This window comes from Rhinopithecus bieti, unplaced genomic scaffold, assembly GCF_001698545.2.
Source record: "Rhinopithecus bieti isolate Rb0 unplaced genomic scaffold, ASM169854v2 scaffold_46101, whole genome shotgun sequence".
Lineage (NCBI taxonomy): Eukaryota > Metazoa > Chordata > Mammalia > Primates > Cercopithecidae > Rhinopithecus > Rhinopithecus bieti.
The window spans coordinates 844,437-865,378 of NW_016819049.1; the positions used below are offsets into that span (position 1 = coordinate 844,437).

A 20,942-nucleotide genomic window follows, 5' to 3' on the forward strand; every position below is an offset into this window, starting at 1 on the left:
TGCTCTCCCCGGCGCCCGGGGCTGCGGCGCTTCGGGTCCCGGCCCCTGGCCCGGCGTCTCTTGGGTCCCTGAGCCCCGGCCCCGGGTCCCGTGTCGGGCCGGGGAGAACGCATTCAGCTGCTCTGCCGCCCCGGGCTCGCGCCCCCGGGCCATGAAGAGGGGCCCGTGAGCCGCGCGCGGAGTCGGAGGAAGAAGAGGGAGGAGGGAGGCCGAGGAGGAGGGCACGGGAGGCGGAGGATGCCGCCGCCGCTGCTGCCCCCGCCGCCACCCGCGGGCCCCCGGCGACCCTGACTCCAGACCCGAGGATGGAGCCGGCGCTGGGCGCTGCAGCTGCTCCCGGCGCGCCCCCGACCAGGTATTGGCCGGGCCCCGCGGGGTCCGGGGCGGGCGGGAGCGGACACTCCGCTGCAGCAGCCGGGAGGGGCGCGGGCGCGGTGGGAGACGCCCCTCCGTTCGGGGACAGCAGCTACTGGCGATGCCCGGAGGGGTGGCGGCGGCGAGGGACGGCGGCGTGTTGGGCGCAGGAAGGGGCTGCCGAGGCTGGTGGCCGGTGAGAGCAGCGATCACCCCAGCCCTCCCTGCCCCCATTAGAGAAGGGCAGCAAACTTGAGACGCGCGGTGGTCCCCGAGGCGCTTGGCTCCCCTCAGCTGTGGAGCGCACTCGGGGGCTGCTCCGGGCTCACCACCCCACAACCCGCCTGGTTAGGGTCTGCGGAGGCGCCTTGAGACCCTGAGGTCCCCGCGCCGGCACCAACTTTCCAAACCCAGCTGCACCCGGAGGCGGGGGCGCAGTTCCCTGCTTCCTGCTCCCAGCCCTGGCCCGGCCTCCGCTTGGCCCGGCCTCCGCACCCAGACCGCTGCGATGAGCTGGGCCCCTGTGGGGCCGGAGCCGCCGGATGGTGCAGAGCCCCCCACGGGAAGCCGGAACAACCTTCCCGCTCTTCTCTGGGTAGGACCGGGGGAGCAGCCCCTCCCAGGCTCCAGGGACCCAGTGCTGGCTTTCGCGGTAGCAGCCCAGAGTAGCCCTAGATGGGATGCTGGCCGTTAAAAGGCCAGGCTGCCTGAGGAAGGTGAGACCCGGGGGTCGTCCTGGGTTGGCACCTTGGCCTGATTTCAGGTGTGCCCCCTCCCCCACCCCGGGCCTGCCCTTTCGCAGGACTGCTTTCTTCTGCTCTGGGGCCGGCTTCCTCTTGGTGGACTTAAAACTGCTCCTGGGCAGGGTACTCCCTAGGTAAGGGCCACTCCTAGTGTCCAGGTGCCCGAAGATGGGCTTGGGCCATTGACAGGGAGCTGGAGGCTGGGGCAGGGGAGGTGGCTGTCCAGTCAAGGACAGAAATTCAGTCCAGCATCTTCTGGAGGGGTGGGAGGAGCTGGGGGCAGGCTCAGGTGCAGGAGTCAGGCACTCTGGCTGGGAGGAAGCTGCTTTGACAAGCACAGGGACGTCAGAGCCAAGCAGGTGGGAACCAGTGGGCCAGGTGTCTACCTTCAGAGGTTCCTCAGCCCCTTGCGGTGGGGCCCGCTGTCTCAGGCAGAGACCTTACCTGGGCAGGCAGTTCCCAGGCTCCTGTCCTCAGCAGTGGGGACACTTCCAGGCATCATGATGACCCTGTTTCTTTTTCAAAGTGCTTTCACCGTCATGACTCACACATTGCATTCACCAGGGAGGTATCAGGCTTCCAAACTATTCCATTCCCCTCCCTCCCGGGTCTTTAGGGAGCTGCTGGGGAAAGGAGTGGGTGGATTTGCCCTTGGGCCTTGAACCCCTCCCTGCAGGAGGCCAGGAGCCTGGCATGACACCTTTCATTTTCCTGTTGCCAGTCCCTCATCCTGGCGGTGAGCAGCCCTAGGCCAGGCTGCTTCACGGTGGTGGGGTGGGGAGGGGAAGGGTGACAGGGAGAGCAAGTCTTTGCTAATCATCCCCCAAACTCTGCTGGGTCTTTGAAATCATGGCTAGGTGCCACCCCCAGCCCTCTTCACTCAACACCCAGCTTCCCCATCTCAAAGCAGAAATGAATTTTCCCTAAAATCCAAATCTCCCTCTTTGCTGAGTAGTTGCAATGCTTTTGGCCAGAGGTTTCCTTCTCAACATCCAAAGTCAAGCTTCCCTCTGTCCTGGCCCCTGAGCCATCTCTGCGAGGCACAGGCCCCTGCTGGGAGAGGGATGTATCCTCCTGACCACTCTCCCCCCAACCCTTGCCGACAGGGCCCTAGCTCCTGGGCAAGAGTGGTGCTGATGGGGCTGATAGAGGGGTCGCATGGGAGGAGGAGTACCTCTGTGTTCCACTGAGTCTACAGGAGGGGCCCAAGTGCCAGGCCCTCCCTGGAGGGCCAGGTTCATGTCCTACTGGATTCCACTTTCCTACCCCTCTGTCTCCCTCCCTTGTCTGCTGTGGGTCTCTCTTTACTTTCCCAACTCCACTCTGCATTGGTGCGGGGAGGGAGCATTTTATATTCATAATCTGGTTCAGAGAAGGTCCCGAAGCCCTGAGTCACTGTATGGTTTCCATGGAAACAGACTTGTTCAGAGGACTCGGTGTAGCGGCTGTGGTGGGGGAGAAGGGAAACATATAGTAAAACCAGGCTCCACAAGTGTGGCGGGACTTGGACCAACTCCCTTTGGTGGGGACTGAGGGGTGGGCAAGGCTCTGGCCTCCCCGTCAGAGGGGCTGCCTCTCCCCACCCACTGGGGTCCCGCCATCGGATGCCTCACAGCTGTTGCTGTGACTCTTGGCAGGCTGCTGCTTCTCCCATGGACCTTCTGGCTAGGTGCCTGGCCTCATGGCTACCGCTCCCTGCCTCAGTTTCCCCCTCTGTAAATGGAGAAAGTAACACCTACCTGATAGCGTTGTTGTGAAGATCAAATGCGGTAATATATGAGACACATTTAGAATGGTGCCATAGTAAGTGTTCCAAAGCACCATTCCTAGGAATTAAGTCAGGACATTAGAAGAAACTCCCCAAGCATGTTCACCTAGATCCTTACCCTCGGTCCCAGCAGGTGGTCCTCACATCTGGCTGGGCTGGCCTCCTGCTTTGAAAGAGCCTCTCCCCAGCAGCCTCGGCACACCCCTAGCTGGGAAGCAGCCAGCCATTTCTTTCTACAGAGCATTTGTTTCAGGTTCCTGAGGGCCTGGCACAGTGTTAGGCAGTTCTGGGTTTTGTTCAGACCCTACCTGTCTAGCAGCCTTGTGGGAGTAAATCCAGATGGACAGGCAGCTTCCTGCTTCAGCCTTCCCGCTAAAGGAAGGGGTCAGCCCTGGAGCCCCTAGGGGTTGGGGCAGACAGAGAGGAGCAGAAGAGGTCCAGGTCCTAGAGATCCTAGAGAGGCTGGTTCATCTGGCTGGAGAAGCATCTATCTCCCTCTTGATCAGGCAGAGAGGGTTAGGGAGCTCTTCAGAAAGGTTACAGATCCTGCACACTCTCCTAACCCCAAGTTAGAACCTCTAGCGCCCAAGTGTTCCCAGCATACCCTGCGAGTCTGGACAGGCTTGGGGCTTCAGCCTGAGCAGCTGCTGATCAGTTGTCATCCTGCCTGCTGGGGCAGGGTGAGGAGCTCCCCTCCCCAGTGCCTGCCTCAGCAGCATTGAGGAGTGCAGCTAGGGGAGATCCTGAGTGCCACTGATGCCTGAGCCGGTCTGCCTTACCGGCCTTTCTCTCTCACTGCAGCCCTCCCCTCCATGGCCCTCAGGTTCCCTGCTCCATGGCAGGGCTCCCTCCTCCCCTCCTGTAAGATGGGCTTCAGCTCCAGGCCCCTTAAAGACATCCCACGCCCATCACAACCAGCTGTCAGAGCTGCAAAGCCTGCTCTTTATCTGCCGGCCCTTCTATTTCACAGATGGGAAAAGTGAGATTTCTGGGGTTTGCTTGTATGGCCAGAGCCCAAGCTAGTTGTAGCCTCTCTCAGCTACACACCAGCCCTGGGGATGCTCTTCCCTTCTTGCTGGCTCTCCAAGCAGCCCCAGCTGCTGCCCAGCACCCCCATGGATACCCCCTCCCAGCTCTCAGTTTCCTGCCAACGTTCTACCTCCCGCAGGTGTCTCTGGACCATTTTGCTCTCCTCATTGGTGTTCACAACACCTTCCAATTTAATATCCTCTGCAAATTTCATTAACGGACTGTTTACTCCCTCTCTCAGGATCATTAATGAAGATGTTAGATAAGATCTGACCCAATGCTGAGGCTTGGCAGCCCTGCCCCCACTCCCAGACTTGCGGCTCTCCAGCCCCTTCCTCTGGGCTTGCCTCCTCCACCGGGGCCCTTGGGACCTGCCCCCTCTTGCTATTATGCCTCATGACAAGTGCTTAGGGCCAAGTCTGTTTGAATTAATTTTGTAAGATTACTCGAGGCGCTGTATCAAATGCTTTGCTAAAAATCGAGATATATTACCCTGCCTGCGTTTCCTTCATCTACCCGTCTTGTAATTCTATCAAGAAAGCTATCAAGTTTGTCAGGCATGATTTGTTCTTTATAAATCCCCATGGTGCCGCATGGGGGCACAGGGTTCCCACGTTTTCTAAATGTTTAGAGATTCCCTCTTTGTGTTTGCTCCTTGATTAGAGCTGGAAGGTGGTGGGCTGGGAATTGTCAGGAATGCTGTCTCCTTCTCAGGGATGGGGAAGAAGGCGTGGCTCCTTTTCTCCCGAGCTTCTGCCAGTGTCAGTGACTTGTTTAGGACTCACTGAGTCCCTGCGGTGTGTAGGGGCCCCAAGCTTGGCACTTGGGGAGGAGGGATAGGAGAGAGCTAGGAGAGGGAGATGAAGGGGGGCTGGTGCTCTCCTTCAAGGATTCTGCAGGGCAGGTGAAACAGAGAGATGAGCCTGCTGCAGACATTCTGAAGGTATCACTGATTGAGAGATTACTGTGTGCCAGCCACTATGCTAACAGCTTTATGTGACAGATGCCATTTAAGCCCCTCTCCTGCCCTGGGAGAGGTGTGTGACCTCCCTTCACCTGGGTACCTGAGAATCACAAAGGGTTAAGGCTGCCCAGGACTCAGGTCTGGGTTTCACCCTCTGTTTATGCTGTTATGCTGTTCCTAGCCATTTATGACACACAAAAACGGTCAACAAAGCTGAATGGAGTGATTTGGACATTTTAGGAGGTCAGAGTGGGGATGGAAGGGAAAGCCTTTAGGGAAAGCTTTGGAGAGATGAGGCCCTCACTCGCATATGCACCTCACACACAACCCCCACAGCCTGAAATCCATTCTCCTCCTGCCGCTTCCGAGTTGCGTGAACAAATCCCTTAACCTCTCTGAGCCTCAGTCCCGAACCTGTGAAATTGATTCAGCTGTAGTTCTTACCCCTAGGCATGCAGAGAGGATCCAACGAGGTGAGGCGTGAAAGGTACATACCAAGGTGCTAGGCCGCCATTGTATATGAGCAGCCGCCATTGTGTTCTACAATGGAGGTCCCTGTTGATGGCAGGCAGAGACACTCATCTGGTTGGCCATATGCCCAGTGGGTGGAGCTGTGGCCCCTCCTAATGCTTCTCACCCAGCAGAAGAGGGGTGACAGGGTGAGCCTCCCTGGCATCTCGGCCCAAGGGCATCCTTGGGACCAGCTGTGGGCTGGTGATAAGCTTTGGGCTTAGAGAGCAGGGAAGCCTCAACTGGGTGGACAGCCCAAACCCAATGCCCCATTCCAGACTGTTTCAGGCCAGATGGTAATAAAGACATTCTTTGGTGTCTTTTTGGTGGCATAGGATTTGGGCATTCCTGGGCTCCCTGGTCATAAAACCACTCAAAGCTCCCACTGCTTGTCTAGCCCAGACCCGGAGCCACTGTGTGGGGAGCACTGTGTGTTTGGGCTTCTGCCTATCAGGTGCAGCAGTCCCATGTCCACACTCACTTGGGATCATTTTCATTCTTGTCATTCAGCCGGGGAGGGAGAACCCTCTGGGAAGCGGTGAGATGGCACACAACTCTTGGTATGCCAGGGGAACCAACCAGGAATGGCCACATTGGCAGCCCCCCATCCCCACCAGCGGATGCCCCAGGGACCTGATCCTGGGGGATGGCCAGGAGGTATCAGATTCACCAATATCTGGGTCGGGGGTGAATGCTATGATTGAGATCGGCACCAATGTGTCCTGGGACCCTGGTGGCAACCTTGGCCCTGGTGCTCCCTCTCCCTCCCTCTGGCTGGGTGACGCTCTTGGTGTGGCCTGAGGGTTTTAGCTCTGTGATTAGGGCCAGGGCTTGGGATTTTTTTTTTTTTTAAACAATGAGACATATACAGCTTTATTTAATAATCTGTAAAAAGTCATACTCTGGCAGAGTGATGCATTCCTTATCTCAGCAGAAAGCAAACAGTGTGTCTGAAAAGCCCCTTCCCAAGATTTGGAACTGTGTAACCCTGAGCTTACATCTCAATGCTCCCAAGAGCTGGGCTCTTGCTATGTGGCAGTTGGTCTCCACAGTTCTCTCACCCTCCAGCAATACTCTCTGTCTTGCTGTGACTCCCTCACTTAACAGTAGACAGGAGGCTGAAAACAATTTTACCTGGACAGGGCTGCCCCTACAGAGTGGCCCTTTCCCTCCTGCAAAAGGGAGTTCACGGGATTAACAATCTTTCTGATGGCTGGGCAAAATGACTCACGCCTGTAACTCCAGCACTTTGGGAGGCTGAGGCAGGCGGATCACCTGAGGTCAGGAGTTTGAGACCAGCCTGGCCAACATGGTGAAACTCCATCTCTACTAAAAATACATAACTTAGCTGGGCGTGGTGGCAGGTGCCTGTAGTCCTAGCTACTCGGGAGGCTGAGGCAGGAGAATCGCTCGAACCCAGAGGGCAGAGGGTGAGCCAAGTTTGCGCCATTGCACTCCAGCCTGGGTGACAGAACGAGACTGTGTCTCCAAAAAAAAAAAAAAAGACTCTGAGAAATGAGTTCTGTATCAATTTAATTTGGCTTCCATTACATCTACTGAAATCAAGGCCATACTTATTAAACATGATACTATGTTAATGACTGTTCCTCTTCCCCTACCCATTTCTCCACCATCTACATGCTTTTTAGGCCATACCTCTCCCCTCTCTGGGAACTGAGGAATGGAGACACTCTCCGTCATAGACCTAAGAGGCACTTCTTGTGGTTATGTGGATGTCCAGTATAAGATACTGCAGCGACAGCAGTTTTGCTCTTCAGAGCAGAGGCCTGGCATTTTGTTTCCACCTTCCTGTGCTAAGAGAGTCCAGTAATTAAGCCACATTCACTCCTTGGAAAAAACTCTGTGTTGTATCGGAACCTCACCGATGGTTCATGGACTTCCAGCAGAATATATTCCTCCCTTTTATTTATAGAAGAGTATACAGAAATTCATTTGGACAGAAGGAGTCTCTCTATGTAATAGGCACCCTTCTACTATTGCTCACAATCAATCAATGGTCCAGATGGCAATTATGATTTTCCACATTCCTCAGAGCTGCTCTCTCCTGAAATCACTCTGCAAATTTTGTTGACCAATTTGCAAACAAAAGAGAACGCAGTGGCCTACCCAACCTAGAAATCTATTCTGCCTAATTCCCTTAAAAACACCATTGAGAATGCAAAATAAGTCCCTTTTTTTGTTTTTTTGCAGAAGCACTACAAGAAAGCGTGTCTAAAACCACACAACTATGCACACACACACACACAGAGACACACGTGCTCGCACACACACAGAGTTGGGATCAAAGAATCTTATCCGATACATACTTGGGGGAGCACGGGAAAAAGCTGGCAAGAGAGGAGATGGAGAGATCTGATCAGCTAAAGATGTTGGAATGTTACAGTATGGCATGGAAGTGGTTCTTGGGCTATACAAAAAAGGGGGTGGGCAGGCAGAGAGAATGATAAATCCAGGCTACTAGAGAGAGGTTCAGTGGCCATGCATGAGTTAAAGATAGTAGAGGCCAGTTTACATGGATGAAATGTTATATTATGGAGTGGTCATTTGAAGAAGGATGGGCTTGCAATGGTCCAGGGGAGGAGCATCTGCTTAGCAGGACACCTCCATGGTCTGGTGTCTGTCCAGGACATCAGGGGACTCACAGGATTCTTGAGTTCCATCTGATTGATTGTTGGTGACAGACCGGCTGAAGGGACTTTCTCCAGAGCCGAGGCTACTCGAGGTTGAGTGGGTTCGTGATCGGGCGAGCCGAGTCATGCTGGCAGATGGTATGTAGCCCATTCCCTGCAAAAAGTACCTGAAGGCCTCGGTGAGCTTCCCAGGCTGAACTACCTGGGGCAGTCCCCCACAGTCTGCCATCTTTAGCAAAGTTGTATTTACAGGGTTCAGACGGGAATTGCATTCGACCACAGCCTCAACTGCAGGCGAATTGTCCCCTACCACCAGTAAAGTAGAACACTTTAATATTTTTGATTTATCATTTTGGCCCAGTGTGGGTCTCTTGATCTCCACGTCTCTGCGTCCATTGTAGGAATTCAAGAAGAGCTGCAGGTTGTCTTGGTTGATGTCTTCGGCAATATGCATTCTGTAGGCTTGGATCAGGTCCAGGTTGGCCTGTAACTCTTCTGGCCCAAAGTGATGAGCCAAAATAATGTCCACAACATTGGTTGTCAGGCCAGAGAGTTTGGAAGCTGCCCAGTCAATCCAGCCTTTTGCGCAAGGGTCAACATTAATGAGCACAAGGCCTTCCACAAGCTCTGGATGGTTGAGTGCAAATCTGCTGAGGATGTAAGCTCCAGCTCCAACTCCAATACCAATGATGCTTTTCAGGCTTAGGTGCATAAGAACAGGAGGCAGCATTTCGGCCAGCTCATCCATTGTGGGGTACTGATACCCTGTTGGGAAAGAGGGTGCACCTTCCTGCTGGCCTCGGGCATCCACATGACAGACTGCAAAATGCTGGGTGATCTCGTGCATATCCTTAAAGTTAAAGAATGCATTGAAACAGGATTTATGGTTGAGGCCAATGTCATGATACGTTAGTATAACTGGTCTGTTTCCTTTGGGTAAACCTCTTATAGTGACGTGGACCACACCATGAGTTGTTTCTATGTCATGTTCCTGACAGTCAAAGTCCTGGAAGTTTCGTGTACCATTCTTATCATTTAGAAGTGGTTTGATCTCTGTGAGCGGAACATCCTGAAGTTCATCCATGAGGTCAGATGACGAGAGTAGAGGAGTCGCAAGAATAAATTGGTAACTCTGAGGCGCGGGCACCCGCCGTGAGTGCGGCGGCGGCGGCGGCGGCGGCCAGGGCTTGGGATTCTTTAGAGCCAAGTCTGAATCCTAGCACCACCACAGGCTAGGGGTGCATGCTTGAACAAGTTCCCACACTTGCTAAGCCTCACTGCTCCTCGTCTGTGAAAGGTGGCAGTGGCACCTGGCCTGTGGGATGCATCCCCTGATGGGAGCCAGGTCTGTGATCATCTCTGAGTATCCGCGTCTGCAGCCTCTTCCATCCCATGTGACAGTCTCAAGGCTCAGGATCCTATTGATTCTCCACCCACAGTCCTCGTCCCCACGGGGCCAGCCAGGCCTAATGGCCTAATATGCAGGTGGCCCAGGCTGGAGACTCCTGGATCCAGAGACAGGCGGGCCCCTCTCCCAGCCTGGCCGGCAGCAGCTGCCTGAGTTCCAGCTCCTGTTGATGTTTCCCCTCCTTGAAGCTGGGAGGATGGGCCGGAGCCCCGTGTCCAGGGGGTGGGGCCTCGGTACTATTCCAACTCTGGCTGTGGCTTCTTGGTGGGGCGGAGGACAGGAAACCGGGGCTTTTCCGCCCAGTGTTGGGGCTGTAGAGTCCCGCCTACCACAGGCCAGGCTGTACCGGGACTGGCCTGAGACAGGGAACCGGGACCTTCTGACTCATCCCTCCCCCAGAGGAGCTGGGCACACTGGGGCCTTGTGTCGTGGCCAGGAGGTCAGCCACTCTCCCCACTGCTGGGGAAAACTTTCCCCTCAGGTTGGGTTTGGGACCACCCCCCTCCCACTCCCACCCTCCACGGCAGGATGTGAGGTGCCTTCCTTACCCCAGGCAAGGTCTCTGCAGCCACAAGTCAGGGTCTCCAACTACGCAGGCTGCTGGCACTTCAGTGGAGCAGGCTGTGGCATCTGTTTTAACTTTTAAAAACATTTCCAGGCCAGTGGTGCCTCTTTGTGCATTTAGTAGTCCATAAAAATCATGGTCATGGCCCTTAATAAGCATTTGCTCTGTGCCTACCACTGTGTTAAGCTGTGGGCACCCATCGGCCTTCTGTCTCACTGCCCAAATATTAGATTCTGTGACCATTTCTCCCATTTCCTACATAAGGACAAGTGAGGCCTATAGAGGTTAAGTGCCTTGTGCAATGCAAATCCAGGCCTCTGTGGCCTCACAGCTGGGGTGCCTAAACACCCCCCAGACTGCTTCCCCGAATGCCTGTGGGCACCTTCTCCAGGAGGCTTGAGACATCCATGGGTATCATGTGGACATTCGAGTGCTCTGCCCTGGAGACACCGGCTCTCATAGGAGGCAGCTGGGCATCCCTGCTGATAGTGAAAAATCGGTAGACCCATCGCTCTCCAGGTGCTTGTCTTGGAAACCATGACTGTGAGAGCTTGTCCCCACTGGAGGTGCCCAAAAGATGTAGTGGTTCTGCCTGTGGGGCCCAGGGACTCTAGGGATTGTTTGCAAGTACCATGTTTGCGGTGGTCCAGGTTCTGGAGAGAGGGTCCATAGACCTCACAGGGTTTCAAGTTGAGGTGGGCATGACCCCAAAGAGAAGGGGTCTACTGGACTGACCTAGACCACAGAGGCTGAGTCTGGATCCCAGCAGCTCACCCTCCTAGAAGATTGCACTGGTTGGATTGTGTGTTGGCATACTGCCCACATGGAAGGATGCTCTAGGACACTGTCCCATGAAACTCATCTTTGGATTTCTTAGGTACAAAGTCTTGAGGACGGGTTCATGGTGGCATACGCACAGGGCTCTGTAAGAGCTCCCTCGGGAGAAATCTTGCACTGAATTCAGTGTCAGGAATAGCTGGATATCTCCTGAGTGGATGCTTTTAAATCTTTATCTCATGGATCCTGTGAAACAAGTAAATGAAATATTTCCCTTTTCCTACTGGCTGCCAGGAAGCTCTGACTTAGCTCAGTAGCCCACACATGGTGTGACTCTTGTACACTGACTTGGCCTCTGGTTCTTTCAGACTCTTATACTCGTTTTCCCCTTGCCTTGCCTCATTTTCATCACCTCGTTTTCCTTAGAGAAAAACACCTTGCTGTTTTATGTGTTTTAGTCTTAACTAAACAAACATTTATGGTGGATCAGTGCTGGCTACGTCAGAGCCAGGGAGTAAGCATTTCCTCTCTGCAGTCTCCATCCTAGAGGCCTGTTTGCCAGCTCCTCCCTCCCTGCCCCATTCCCTTATACCTTGCTCCAGTTCTTGGGACCCCAGAGCCTTGGGGCCCCATTCATCACGGCTCCTGAGTTTGTCCGGAAAGACGATGTTCAGGTTCTTCCTCCACCCTCACTGTGTTGCTTCTTTATCCCCCAAGGCTTCACAGTAGTTTTCAGGGATAAATGTCTGGGGAAGAGTCATTTCCCCAACCCAGGGCTCAGCTGCTCCTGTAGGCCCAGGCCCCCTCTGAAATCCAGCTTCCGTTCAGCTCTGGCCCTGTGTCTCAGCAGTCCCCAGCTGCCTACTGTCCTTAGTGGCCCACCTGAGCAGACAAAGCCCATTTCTGGTGGAAAAGCAGTGCCTTTGACCCTGGTACCTTGGAAATGGGGGTGGGGAGAGCTGGCTGGCAGTGCCCGGGGGGAGGGTGGGAGGCACAGTGAGATGCCAGGGCTGATTTTCAGTACCACACCCTGTCATCAATCACTCCTCTACTTCCTACATGGAGTGGCTTCACTGTGTCTCCTTGACACAGTGTAGACGGTGTCTCCTCCTACCTCAGTCTCCTTGAGGCCCCCCTCCATCTGGGGCATCTCCTGTTACTAGTTCAGTGCAAACTCTTTCAGTGATTGTTTATGCATATATGCAAATATACATGTCCACCTCCTTAAACAAATCTGAAATGGTGGTGTACTATTACACATGTGTTTTCTGGCTCTAGCTTTTGAAACTTATATATGCTGAGTGACTGTTTCTATCAGTATATTCATGTCTGAGGAGGCTTCTCTGATACAGTCAGTTGGAAAGACAGTCCCCTGGACATGCTAATAAGGAAGAGGTTAAGCTTCTGGGAAAGGGTGGGGTGTCCATGCGTGGGCTTTCAGAGGTTTGGGAAACTTCTAAATTGTGTGTGTAAAATTGTGGGCACTAGTGGCATTTCTAAGGGGAGAGATTGTGGTTCGAAGGGTCTGTGGCCCAGAACAGGTGAACCAAGACCTCAGCCCTGGGTTTCATGGGATTTCTCTACAGCAGAATGTGGGGCTAACTTGGCAGAGGGCAGCACCGCTAGGTTCTAAGGCCCCCACTCCCTGGGTCTGCCACGGATCAGGCTGAGGTGAGGGACAGAGATGCCCAGCCCTAGAATCTTCCTGGGAGAAGACTGGGTTTTTCCCATTCCCAATGGAGGGTCCCCCTGTCTGCTGTCTGAGAATGAAGTCTGGGGCCTTTCTGGGATTATAGAGAACACCAGGGTTAGAGCCGGGAGGCCCTTCAGTCATCACTGGATCTATGGTGTAACCCAGGCACAGAGAGACCAGGGGGTGAGTTCAAGGTCACCCAGCCAGGGAAAGGCAGAGGCTGTGTGGGCCAATCCTGCCTGTGACATTCAGGTCTGTACTCCTTCCCTGACAGAGCACCATGAGATGAGCAGGAGAGGCCCTTGGGAGGAGGCGAGGATGCCTGTTGCTGCTGGGCTCTGCCGATGCGGCTGAGGTGGGGGTGCACAGAGCAGAGGCCGCAGCCTGAGTGGGCGTGCCATCCTCACACCTCACTGCATCTTGCAACATCACCTCCTGCTGGCTGCATCCTCATATCAGGTTGTAGCCAACAGCCCCAGAATTCTGAATACAGCAGAGGTGACAGGACTATGAGGCGGCACCGCAGGATGTGGTCACTAGAGGGCAGCAGGAAAGCCACTGCGGTGGCTCAGCAGGAAGAAGTTCCCAGGCCAGGAGAGGAGCTGCAGGAAGAAGGGGCAGTGGGTAGAACCAGACCCCGTGGGCTGCAGGATCATTTGTTCTAGGCCCTTTCCTGAGATGGAAAGCAAAGCAGACATTTACTGATGACGATATTAATTGACATTTAGTGAGTGCTTACCCTGCGTCAGGCACTGTACTCACTAATTAGTCCTCACAACAGCCTTGTTATAATTATCCCCATTTTTGCATGTGTGAACACAGAGGCCCAGAGAGATGAAGAAAGCTAGCCAAGATCTCTCAGCCAGTAAGTGGCTGAGCTGGGATCACTAGGGCTGGTGTCAAAGGCTGGATCGTGTCTGTATGCCTGGCATTGACTAAATGCTTTAAGACCTTCAATTCTTACCAGCACTACTGTAGATATGCCCACCTTATGGATGGGGAAACTGAGGCTCAGGGTCAGCTGGTGAATCACCCAGGCCCACACACCTGCTGAGTGACAGATCCAGGAGGCATGTTTCAGGGTGTGAGCTGTTACTGTGAATTACAGTTCTCCAGCATAGAGCTGTTCGCTGCTCCCAGTCTGTGCCCTCATCTCAAGTTGGCTGATAATGAAATCTGAGCTTTCTATGGGGACTAAAGGTTCACCAACTTGCCTGCTTTCTAACAGAGACCAGGATCCTGGTCTCCTGTATCCAAGGTTTGCTTGGATTTTTACTAAGCAGAGGTAGAGGGAGGCCAGACCAGAGGTTGCTAGAAGCCTAGGGGATGGGCTCTGGGGGTCACGGTTTGGCTTGGAGGGTGAGGGCATTGAGGAGTCTTTTGCAGTGGCTAAGGCTCCCTTGGGAACAACAGGACCTGGCCCCGGGGCCTCTGGTTTCCAGGGCAGATGCCTTTAGCATACCAAGGACACTTGGCCAGCCCCAGGCCCAGCTCTGCCAGGTTGAGAGAGTGGGGGCATTTCCAGGAGGGCTGGACTTCCCCCATCTTCTCATTCCCATGCCCAGGCTTTGCCCTCCCCGGGGGTACAAGGGAATGGCCTGTGGCTGGGCCTTCAAACGCATTCCCCTCCTCGGTGTCCAGGCCGCACCTTATGAGGCCGAGTCTCGCTGTCTTAGGGATTTATAACATCCAGCTGCTTCAGTGACTTCTGATTTATTAGCAAAGCAGCAGCTTCCAGTCCTGGACTTAAGTTTCTCTGGGTGGAGGAAGAGTTGGGGGAAGAAACTCAAATGGCCCCCTCCCTAGCAAGATGGCAAGATGTTCCTCTTTAAATAAAACCCTAGGGTGAATTCTGCTTTTGGAATTGGAACCCCAGAATTAAGTGAAGACTCCTTAAGGATTCAGTTTCCTGTCTTGATGAGGACCAAGGAGGGTGGAATATGAGTGGAATTAGGGAAAAGGATTTGAACGCGGACTTCCTAGCACATTGCCTCGGCTGGAATCCTGGCTCCTTATTAGGGGTGTGAGCTTGGGGAAGTTATCTAACCTTGAGGGGCCTCAGCTTCCTTATCTGTAAAATGGGATTGTGACAGTATCAACTTCATAGAACTGGCATGAGGGTGCGATGAGCTGATGGCTGTGAAAGAAGCATGTGTCTGGGAGGAACATTGTGAATGCCCAGCAAGTGCTTGCCTTCCTTGGTATTATTTGACCCATAGCATCTAGAACAGTGCCCAGCACATACAGGAGTTCTGATAGATGTCTGTGAATAAATACAAAGGAAGTGCATCCAAATGAAATGATGCTGCAGCCAAAGAACAGACTCCTAAATAACTTAAAAATACGACCTGGCACGATTATTGATGACATTCCCTGTCTGTTTGTTGAAAGCCATTCACATTTGCCTTGGGGCACTTGGGCAGAGCAGGCCTGCACTTGCAGGGGAGTTGGGTGTAAAGTAGGGGGGTCTTTCTCCCCGGGTACCTGACCCAGCCCCCTGATGGAGGCCAGCATCCTCTGCCACTATGGGATGAGGTTGGGGGGGTGGGATGCAGTGTGGTTGGGATTGCGGTTTTTCTCTGATCACGTTGAGAAATTCCTAAGAATCTAAACTGTGCCCCTTTCCCTCTTGCCTGCCACTTGGTGATCTGGCACTGATTCCTAAAGAAGTGAAATTTCATATTTAAAACAGGACTTGATTTCTCCATCTGAACAGTGGGAGTGAGGACCCTGACCTCCGAGAGTGCTTATGGGGAATAACACGGTGCTAGAAGTTGGGTGAGCTGAGCCAGGCAGCACTGCGGGTTTGGGAAATGAGGATCCACTCACCCACTCCCAAAGGACTCATGCCACATAGTGGGGTGTGGGAAGAATCTTCACAAAGCACTTGAGTTCACCCATCAGCTGTGAACCAACAGATCCACAGGACCAGACAGCAAAGGGAGGAACATGCTCTAAGCCTCAGAAGCATCTGCCTGCCCAGTCCCCATCATGCTGATTCACAAATGGGCTGGGGCCAGTAACGGAATGCATGTTTGAAGGCCAAATATGTTTAAGCTGGAGGAACAGGAAGCCAAATCTCCTTAGAGGGAAAGAGCTGGACTCTGGGGAACCTACCAGATGAGGTTTAAAGCAGGCCTGAGAGCTCAGGCAGGTTCCTCTACCTCTGTGCCTCGGCTTTCTCGCCTGTGAAGTGGGCAGATACTGACTTCTATATTTGGTTCTTGCTAGAAGGACACGAGCTGATACAGGGAAGGGGCTTGGCACAATAGATGCTAACTGAGATAATGTGATGATCTTGGTGTTTTAATTCAGACTCTGTGAATTGCATCAAGGTCAGGAATGCTCCCTGGTCCACTTTTGCTTTGAGTTTCAGGTAGCTGGTGTCACTTCGGTGTGGTTGGAAGAAGACTCTCTCCCCAGCTGCGTTGGAGGTGCCCTTTCGACCTGGAGGCCTGGGGTGAGCCCCCCTGCCCTTGCTGACTTCTGCTAACCCGCTTCCTGGGGGAATCGCTGCACAAGTTGAATTTTAAAGGGTTAGGATTGTTTCATGGATTTAAAATGCAGAACCTTGCCAGCCTCCCTGCCTGCTGGGTTCTGGTGTGAGCAGAGGGACTGCGGTTTATTAGGAGGATGTGGTGGGGTGGGCAAGGAAGGTAAAGGAGTGGGATACAGTCCAGGACTCAGAGGGCCACACTCAGGGGATCAGAGATGGCACTGGGTTGTTTGGGGCGCTGAGTCAGGGATGGATCTGGAGAGCAGGCAGAGCCCTTATTGCCTGGCCTTTGGGGCAGACTGTGGGGCACAGGACACAGAAGAGAAGGAGTGGGGAGGAGGCACTGAGACCCCAGCTCCACCTTCTGAGCCCTTCCCCTCCCTGTCTCTTGCAGTCTGCTGGCCACAGGGCTGCCGCACTGGCTGGGACTGCCAGCTGGACCTGGAGACGCTGGTGGCTGTGGACTCCCCAGCTTGGAGCAGCCCCTCTTTGGTAAGTGGTTGAGCCCTACTGCATTCTCCCTGGGGGCAGCCCCAGTCCCCACTCAGATCTGGTAGCTGAGCCAGCCTCCAGAGAGGGTGCCTGCAGGATGCTCAGGTGGGCTCCTGACCCTGGACTCTAAGCAGCCCCATTTGCTCTTTCTGCTTCTCCATGGTCCCTCCCCAGTCCCCCTTCTGTGGGCAGAGGGGGCACAGGAGGTAAGAGTAGAGGCCCCTGACTCCCTGAGATCTTCTTTGCAGGCCAGTTCACTCTGTGTCCGTGGGCGTTATGTGACCTCCATGGCCTGGACCCTTGTCCCTAGAGACTAGGAGCAGACCCTGGGTGCTGGGAAGGGTTGCCTCTCAGCAGACCCTGGGCACCTGTCTCTGCTCCAGAGACTCTTAGAGACTCCATGAGCCCCAGACGTCCACATCTGTAGTAAGTGGTCACCTGCATCCATGAGTTGGAGGGGGCTTGACACAGTTGTCCACCTTCCCTGGCCGTGCTGGCAGCTCACCGACCATGGTCTGCAGGGGTCCTTCATGCTCAGGGGATTGGGGTCAGATGGAGGCACCTGATAGGGGCTCTTCTTCCCCCTAGGGATGGGCAGAGGACAGAGGAAAGAGGACCACCTGGAGAACTGGGCGCCAGCTCGTGGGGGCGGGAAACGCTGGCAGGCGGGAGGGGCAGGGTTTGAGGCAGGCCCTGGTCATTCCCTCAGTGTGGGAGTAGGGAAAGTCAGGCTCTTGCCCTGTGAGGCCCCTCTAAGAAACTCAGAGCTCAGGATAGGAGGCTTCCACAGCTGTCTGCAGTGGGTGCAAGGAATATTTGTTCAGCTCCCCAAAGCTCCCAGGAGTCCCCCAGAGAACGGTAGTCTAGTGTAGAAGCCGCTTAGGTCTTCAGGGTGTGTGGTGAGCACTGGACAGGGAGCCCGGCGTTTCCCTGGGTCCCCTGGAGACCAGCTCTTCCAAGGGACAAGCCAGTGCCCCCACCGTGGAGGCACCTGACCACTGGCTGCCTTTGCCCACAGACCTCGCCCTGTGGAGAAACAGCCCCATGAAGGTGCCCAGCCATGCAATGTTCCTGGAAGGCCGTCCTCCTCCTTGCCCTGGCCTCCATTGCCATCCAGTACACGGCCATCCGCACCTTCACCGCCAAGTCCTTTCACACCTGCCCCGGGCTGGCGGAGGCCGGGCTGGCCGAGCGACTGTGCGAGGAGAGCCCCACCTTCGCCTACAACCTTTCCCGCAAGACCCACATCCTCATCCTGGCCACTACGCGCAGCGGCTCCTCCTTCGTGGGCCAGCTCTTCAACCAGCACCTGGACGTCTTCTACCTGTTTGAGCCCCTCTACCACGTCCAGAACACACTCATCCCCCGCTTCACCCAGGGCAAGAGCCCGGCCGACCGGCGGGTCATGCTGGGCGCCAGCCGAGACCTCCTGCGGAGCCTCTACGACTGCGACCTCTACTTCCTGGAGAACTACATCAAGCCGCCGCCGGTCAACCACACCACCGACAGGATCTTTCGCCGTGGGGCCAGCCGGGTCCTCTGCTCCCGGCCTGTGTGCGACCCTCCGGGGCCAGCCGACCTGGTCCTGGAGGAGGGGGACTGCGTGCGCAAGTGCGGGCTACTCAACCTGACGGTGGCTGCAGAGGCGTGCCGCGAGCGCAGCCACGTGGCCATCAAGACGGTGCGCGTGCCCGAGGTGAACGACCTGCGCGCCCTGGTGGAAGACCCGCGGTTAAACCTCAAGGTCATCCAGCTGGTCCGAGACCCCCGCGGCATTCTGGCTTCGCGCAGCGAGACCTTCCGGGACACGTACCGGCTCTGGCGGCTCTGGTACGGCACGGGGAGGAAACCCTACAACCTGGACGTGACGCAGCTGACCACGGTGTGCGAGGACTTCTCCAACTCCGTGTCCACCGGCCTCATGCGGCCCCCGTGGCTCAAGGGCAAGTACATGTTGGTGCGCTACGAGGACCTGGCCCGGAATCCCATGAAGAAGACCGAGGAGATCTACGGGTTCCTGGGCATCCCGCTGGACAGCCACGTGGCCCGCTGGATCCAGAACAACACGCGGGGCGACCCCACCCTGGGCAAGCACAAATACGGCACCGTGCGAAACTCGGCGGCCACGGCCGAGAAGTGGCGCTTCCGCCTCTCCTACGACATCGTGTCCTTTGCCCAGAACGCCTGCCAGCAGGTGCTGGCCCAGCTGGGCTACAAGATCGCCGCCTCGGAGGAGGAGCTGAAGAACCCCTCGGTCAGCCTGGTGGAGGAGCGGGACTTCCGCTCCTTCTCGTGACCCGGGCGGCGCGGGTGGGGGCGGGAGGCGCACGGTGTAGGTTTTGATAAAATGGACCGTTTTTAACTGTTGCCTTATTTCCCCCTCCCTCTCCCACCTCATCTTCGTGTCCCTCCTTCCCTCAGCTCACCCCACTCCCTTCTGCCCCTTTTTGTCTCTGAAATTTGCACTACGTCTTGGACGGGAATCACTGGGGCAGAGGGCGCGTGAAGTGGGGTCTCGCCCCCACCCCACCCCATTCAGACACACGGATATTGGGTCTCTGTGCGGACGGTGACAATGTTTACAAGCACCACACTTACACATCCACACACGCACACGGGCACCCGCGAGGTGACTTCTCAAGCTTTTGAAAGGGTGAGTGGTCGGGTATCTAGTTTTTGCACTGTCTTACTATTCAACGTAAGAGGATACAAACAAGAGGACCACTTGTCTCTAATTTATGAATGGTGTCCATCCTTTCCCCATCCCTGCTTCCTGCCCCTGACACCCACTTTCCCCCTTAGAGCAGCGAAACTGCCCCCTCCTGCCCGCCCTTGCCTGTCGGTGAGGCAGGTTTTTACTGTGAGGTGAACGTGGACCTGTTTCTGTTTCCAGTCTGTGGTGATGCTGTCTGTCTGTCTGAGTCTCGTGGCCGCCCCTGGACCAGTGATGACTGATGAATCTTATGAGCTTCTGATTGATCTCGGGGTCCATCTGTGATATTTCTTTGTGCCAAAAAGAAAAAAAAAAAAAGAGTGGATCAGTTTGCTAAATGAACATTGAAATGCTTTATGTGTGTTTTCTGTAAATAAAAGAGTGCAATAATCTCTGTGTGTGATTGTGGGACCTTCTGAATGGGTACCAGAGGGCCTAAGTGGGGTCTGGGTGTTCCTGGCTTTGGGGAGGACAGCGAGAAAGAAGTGGAGGTGGGAACTGAATGACAAGTCTGCCTTTCAGAACTCTTGTCACCCTCAACACTGAGTTTAGTTTAGGATTTTTTTTTTTTTTTTTTTTTTTTTTCAGGGACAGAGTCTCACGTCTCTCTCCCGACGCTGGAGTGCAATGGCTCCATCTCCGCTCAGTGCAACCTCCGTTTCCCAGGTTCAAGCAATCCTTCCGCCTCAAACTCCCGAGTGACTGGGACTACAGGCACACACTGCCACGCCTGGCATGCCTGGCTAATTTTTTTTTTTTTTTTTTTTTTTTTTTTTTTTTTTTTGCATTTTAGTAGAGACGGGGTTTCACCGTGTTGTCCAGGCTGGTTGCGAACTCCTGAGCTCAGGCATTCCTCCTGCCTCGGCTTCCCAAAGTGCTGGGATTACAGGCTTGAGTCACTGCCTCCTGGGCGTGTTTTTTTTTCCTTCAGTCAGTTGAGACCAGGTAACTTATAGCCAGGGATAATGTTCAAAGTCTTTAACAAGTGGTATGGCTTGCTGAATCAGAGTAGCTGGAGGTAAGAATGACATCCTGGGATCCCTTCTTGTGCTAAATGTTACCCATTTAGTTGGTGGGTCTGGGTCTACAATAGCCAAGGAGGGGGAAACTTCAAGGGGTGGGGTGCCTCAGGGCAGTGGCTGCTGACCCACAGGCCTGGAAGTATTTGACTTTGAATAACGGTACAGGTTTACTGGTGTCTACGCTGGCAGAGAATCTGCTGTGCTTACTCCCCTTCCCTTCCCTACCTATCTAGCAGGTTCCTCCAGGCAGCTTCCCCAGCTCTTATTCCAAGAAAATAACCTGTCCCTGGGGTGGCTACAGGTCACAGCTTTGTTGTTCTGGGACAGTGGAGTGTCTGGTGATTAGGCAGCCCCAGGGGTCTTAGCCAATTGGAAGAAGGGCTTCCTGAGGAAACTCAGTCCTGGGCTATTTTACATGTGTCAGGAGGATGTAGACAGTTCAATAGCTCTAGCAAATGCCTTAACTAATAGTGGCTTAATCGAGATAGGTGATTTTCTTTTATAAAAAATTGTATTGGGGTAAAATAATAGAATATAAAATTTACCATGTTAACCTTTTTAAGGTGTGCCATTCATTAAATACATTCATAACGTGTGCCATCATCCAGATCTGTAATTCTGTTCATTTTGTAAAACTGAAACTCTGGACCCATTAAACAAAAACTCCTCACCTACCCACCCACCTCCAGTGCCCGGAAACCACCATTCTGCTTTCTGTCTCTAGGAATTTGACTACTCTAGTACCTCATGTAAGTGG

The 20,942-nt window shown here is 54.4% G+C and overlaps 2 protein-coding genes across 7 annotated transcripts in view; one reads left to right on the forward strand and one right to left on the reverse strand.

Annotated features, from left to right (window-relative positions):
* The window catches only part of CHST1 (carbohydrate sulfotransferase 1), a 26,321-nt gene extending 6,766 nt beyond the window's left edge, over positions 1 to 19,555 (forward strand). For 2 of the 5 annotated variants that reach the window (XM_017858156.1, XM_017858157.1), the window contains 3 exons: positions 15,839 to 15,922; positions 16,353 to 16,450; positions 17,469 to 19,553. In XM_017858156.1, coding sequence (XP_017713645.1) covers positions 17,511 to 18,746 — 1,236 coding nt within the window. In that variant the 5' untranslated portion in view covers positions 15,839 to 15,922; positions 16,353 to 16,450; positions 17,469 to 17,510 and the 3' untranslated portion in view covers positions 18,747 to 19,553. Of the gene's footprint in view, positions 356 to 15,832; positions 15,999 to 16,352; positions 16,451 to 17,468 lie in introns of all 5 variants that reach the window. The other 3 variants (XM_017858154.1, XM_017858155.1, XM_017858158.1) reach the window with 3 other exon arrangements.
* LOC108519268 (protein NDRG3) lies at positions 6,221 to 11,729 on the reverse strand. 2 transcript variants are annotated; one of them, XM_017858160.1, is made up of 2 exons: positions 8,213 to 11,729; positions 8,079 to 8,160 (listed from the first exon to the last, which is right to left on the reverse strand). In XM_017858160.1, exons 1-2 carry the CDS (start codon positions 9,101 to 9,103, stop codon positions 8,143 to 8,145), a joined length of 909 nt encoding a protein of 302 aa, XP_017713649.1. In that variant the 5' UTR covers positions 9,104 to 11,729; the 3' UTR covers positions 8,079 to 8,142. The 2 variants fall into 2 exon arrangements, with proteins under 2 accessions (XP_017713648.1, XP_017713649.1); XM_017858159.1 differs by having other exon boundaries at positions 6,221 to 11,726.
* Positions 19,556 to 20,942: the final 1,387 nt, after the last annotated feature.

Excerpts from the sequence above, each read along its gene's own strand:
- LOC108519268 (XM_017858159.1), bottom strand. The coding sequence starts at position 9,103 with ATGGATGAACTTCAGGATGTTCCGCTCACAGAGATCAAACCACTTCTA.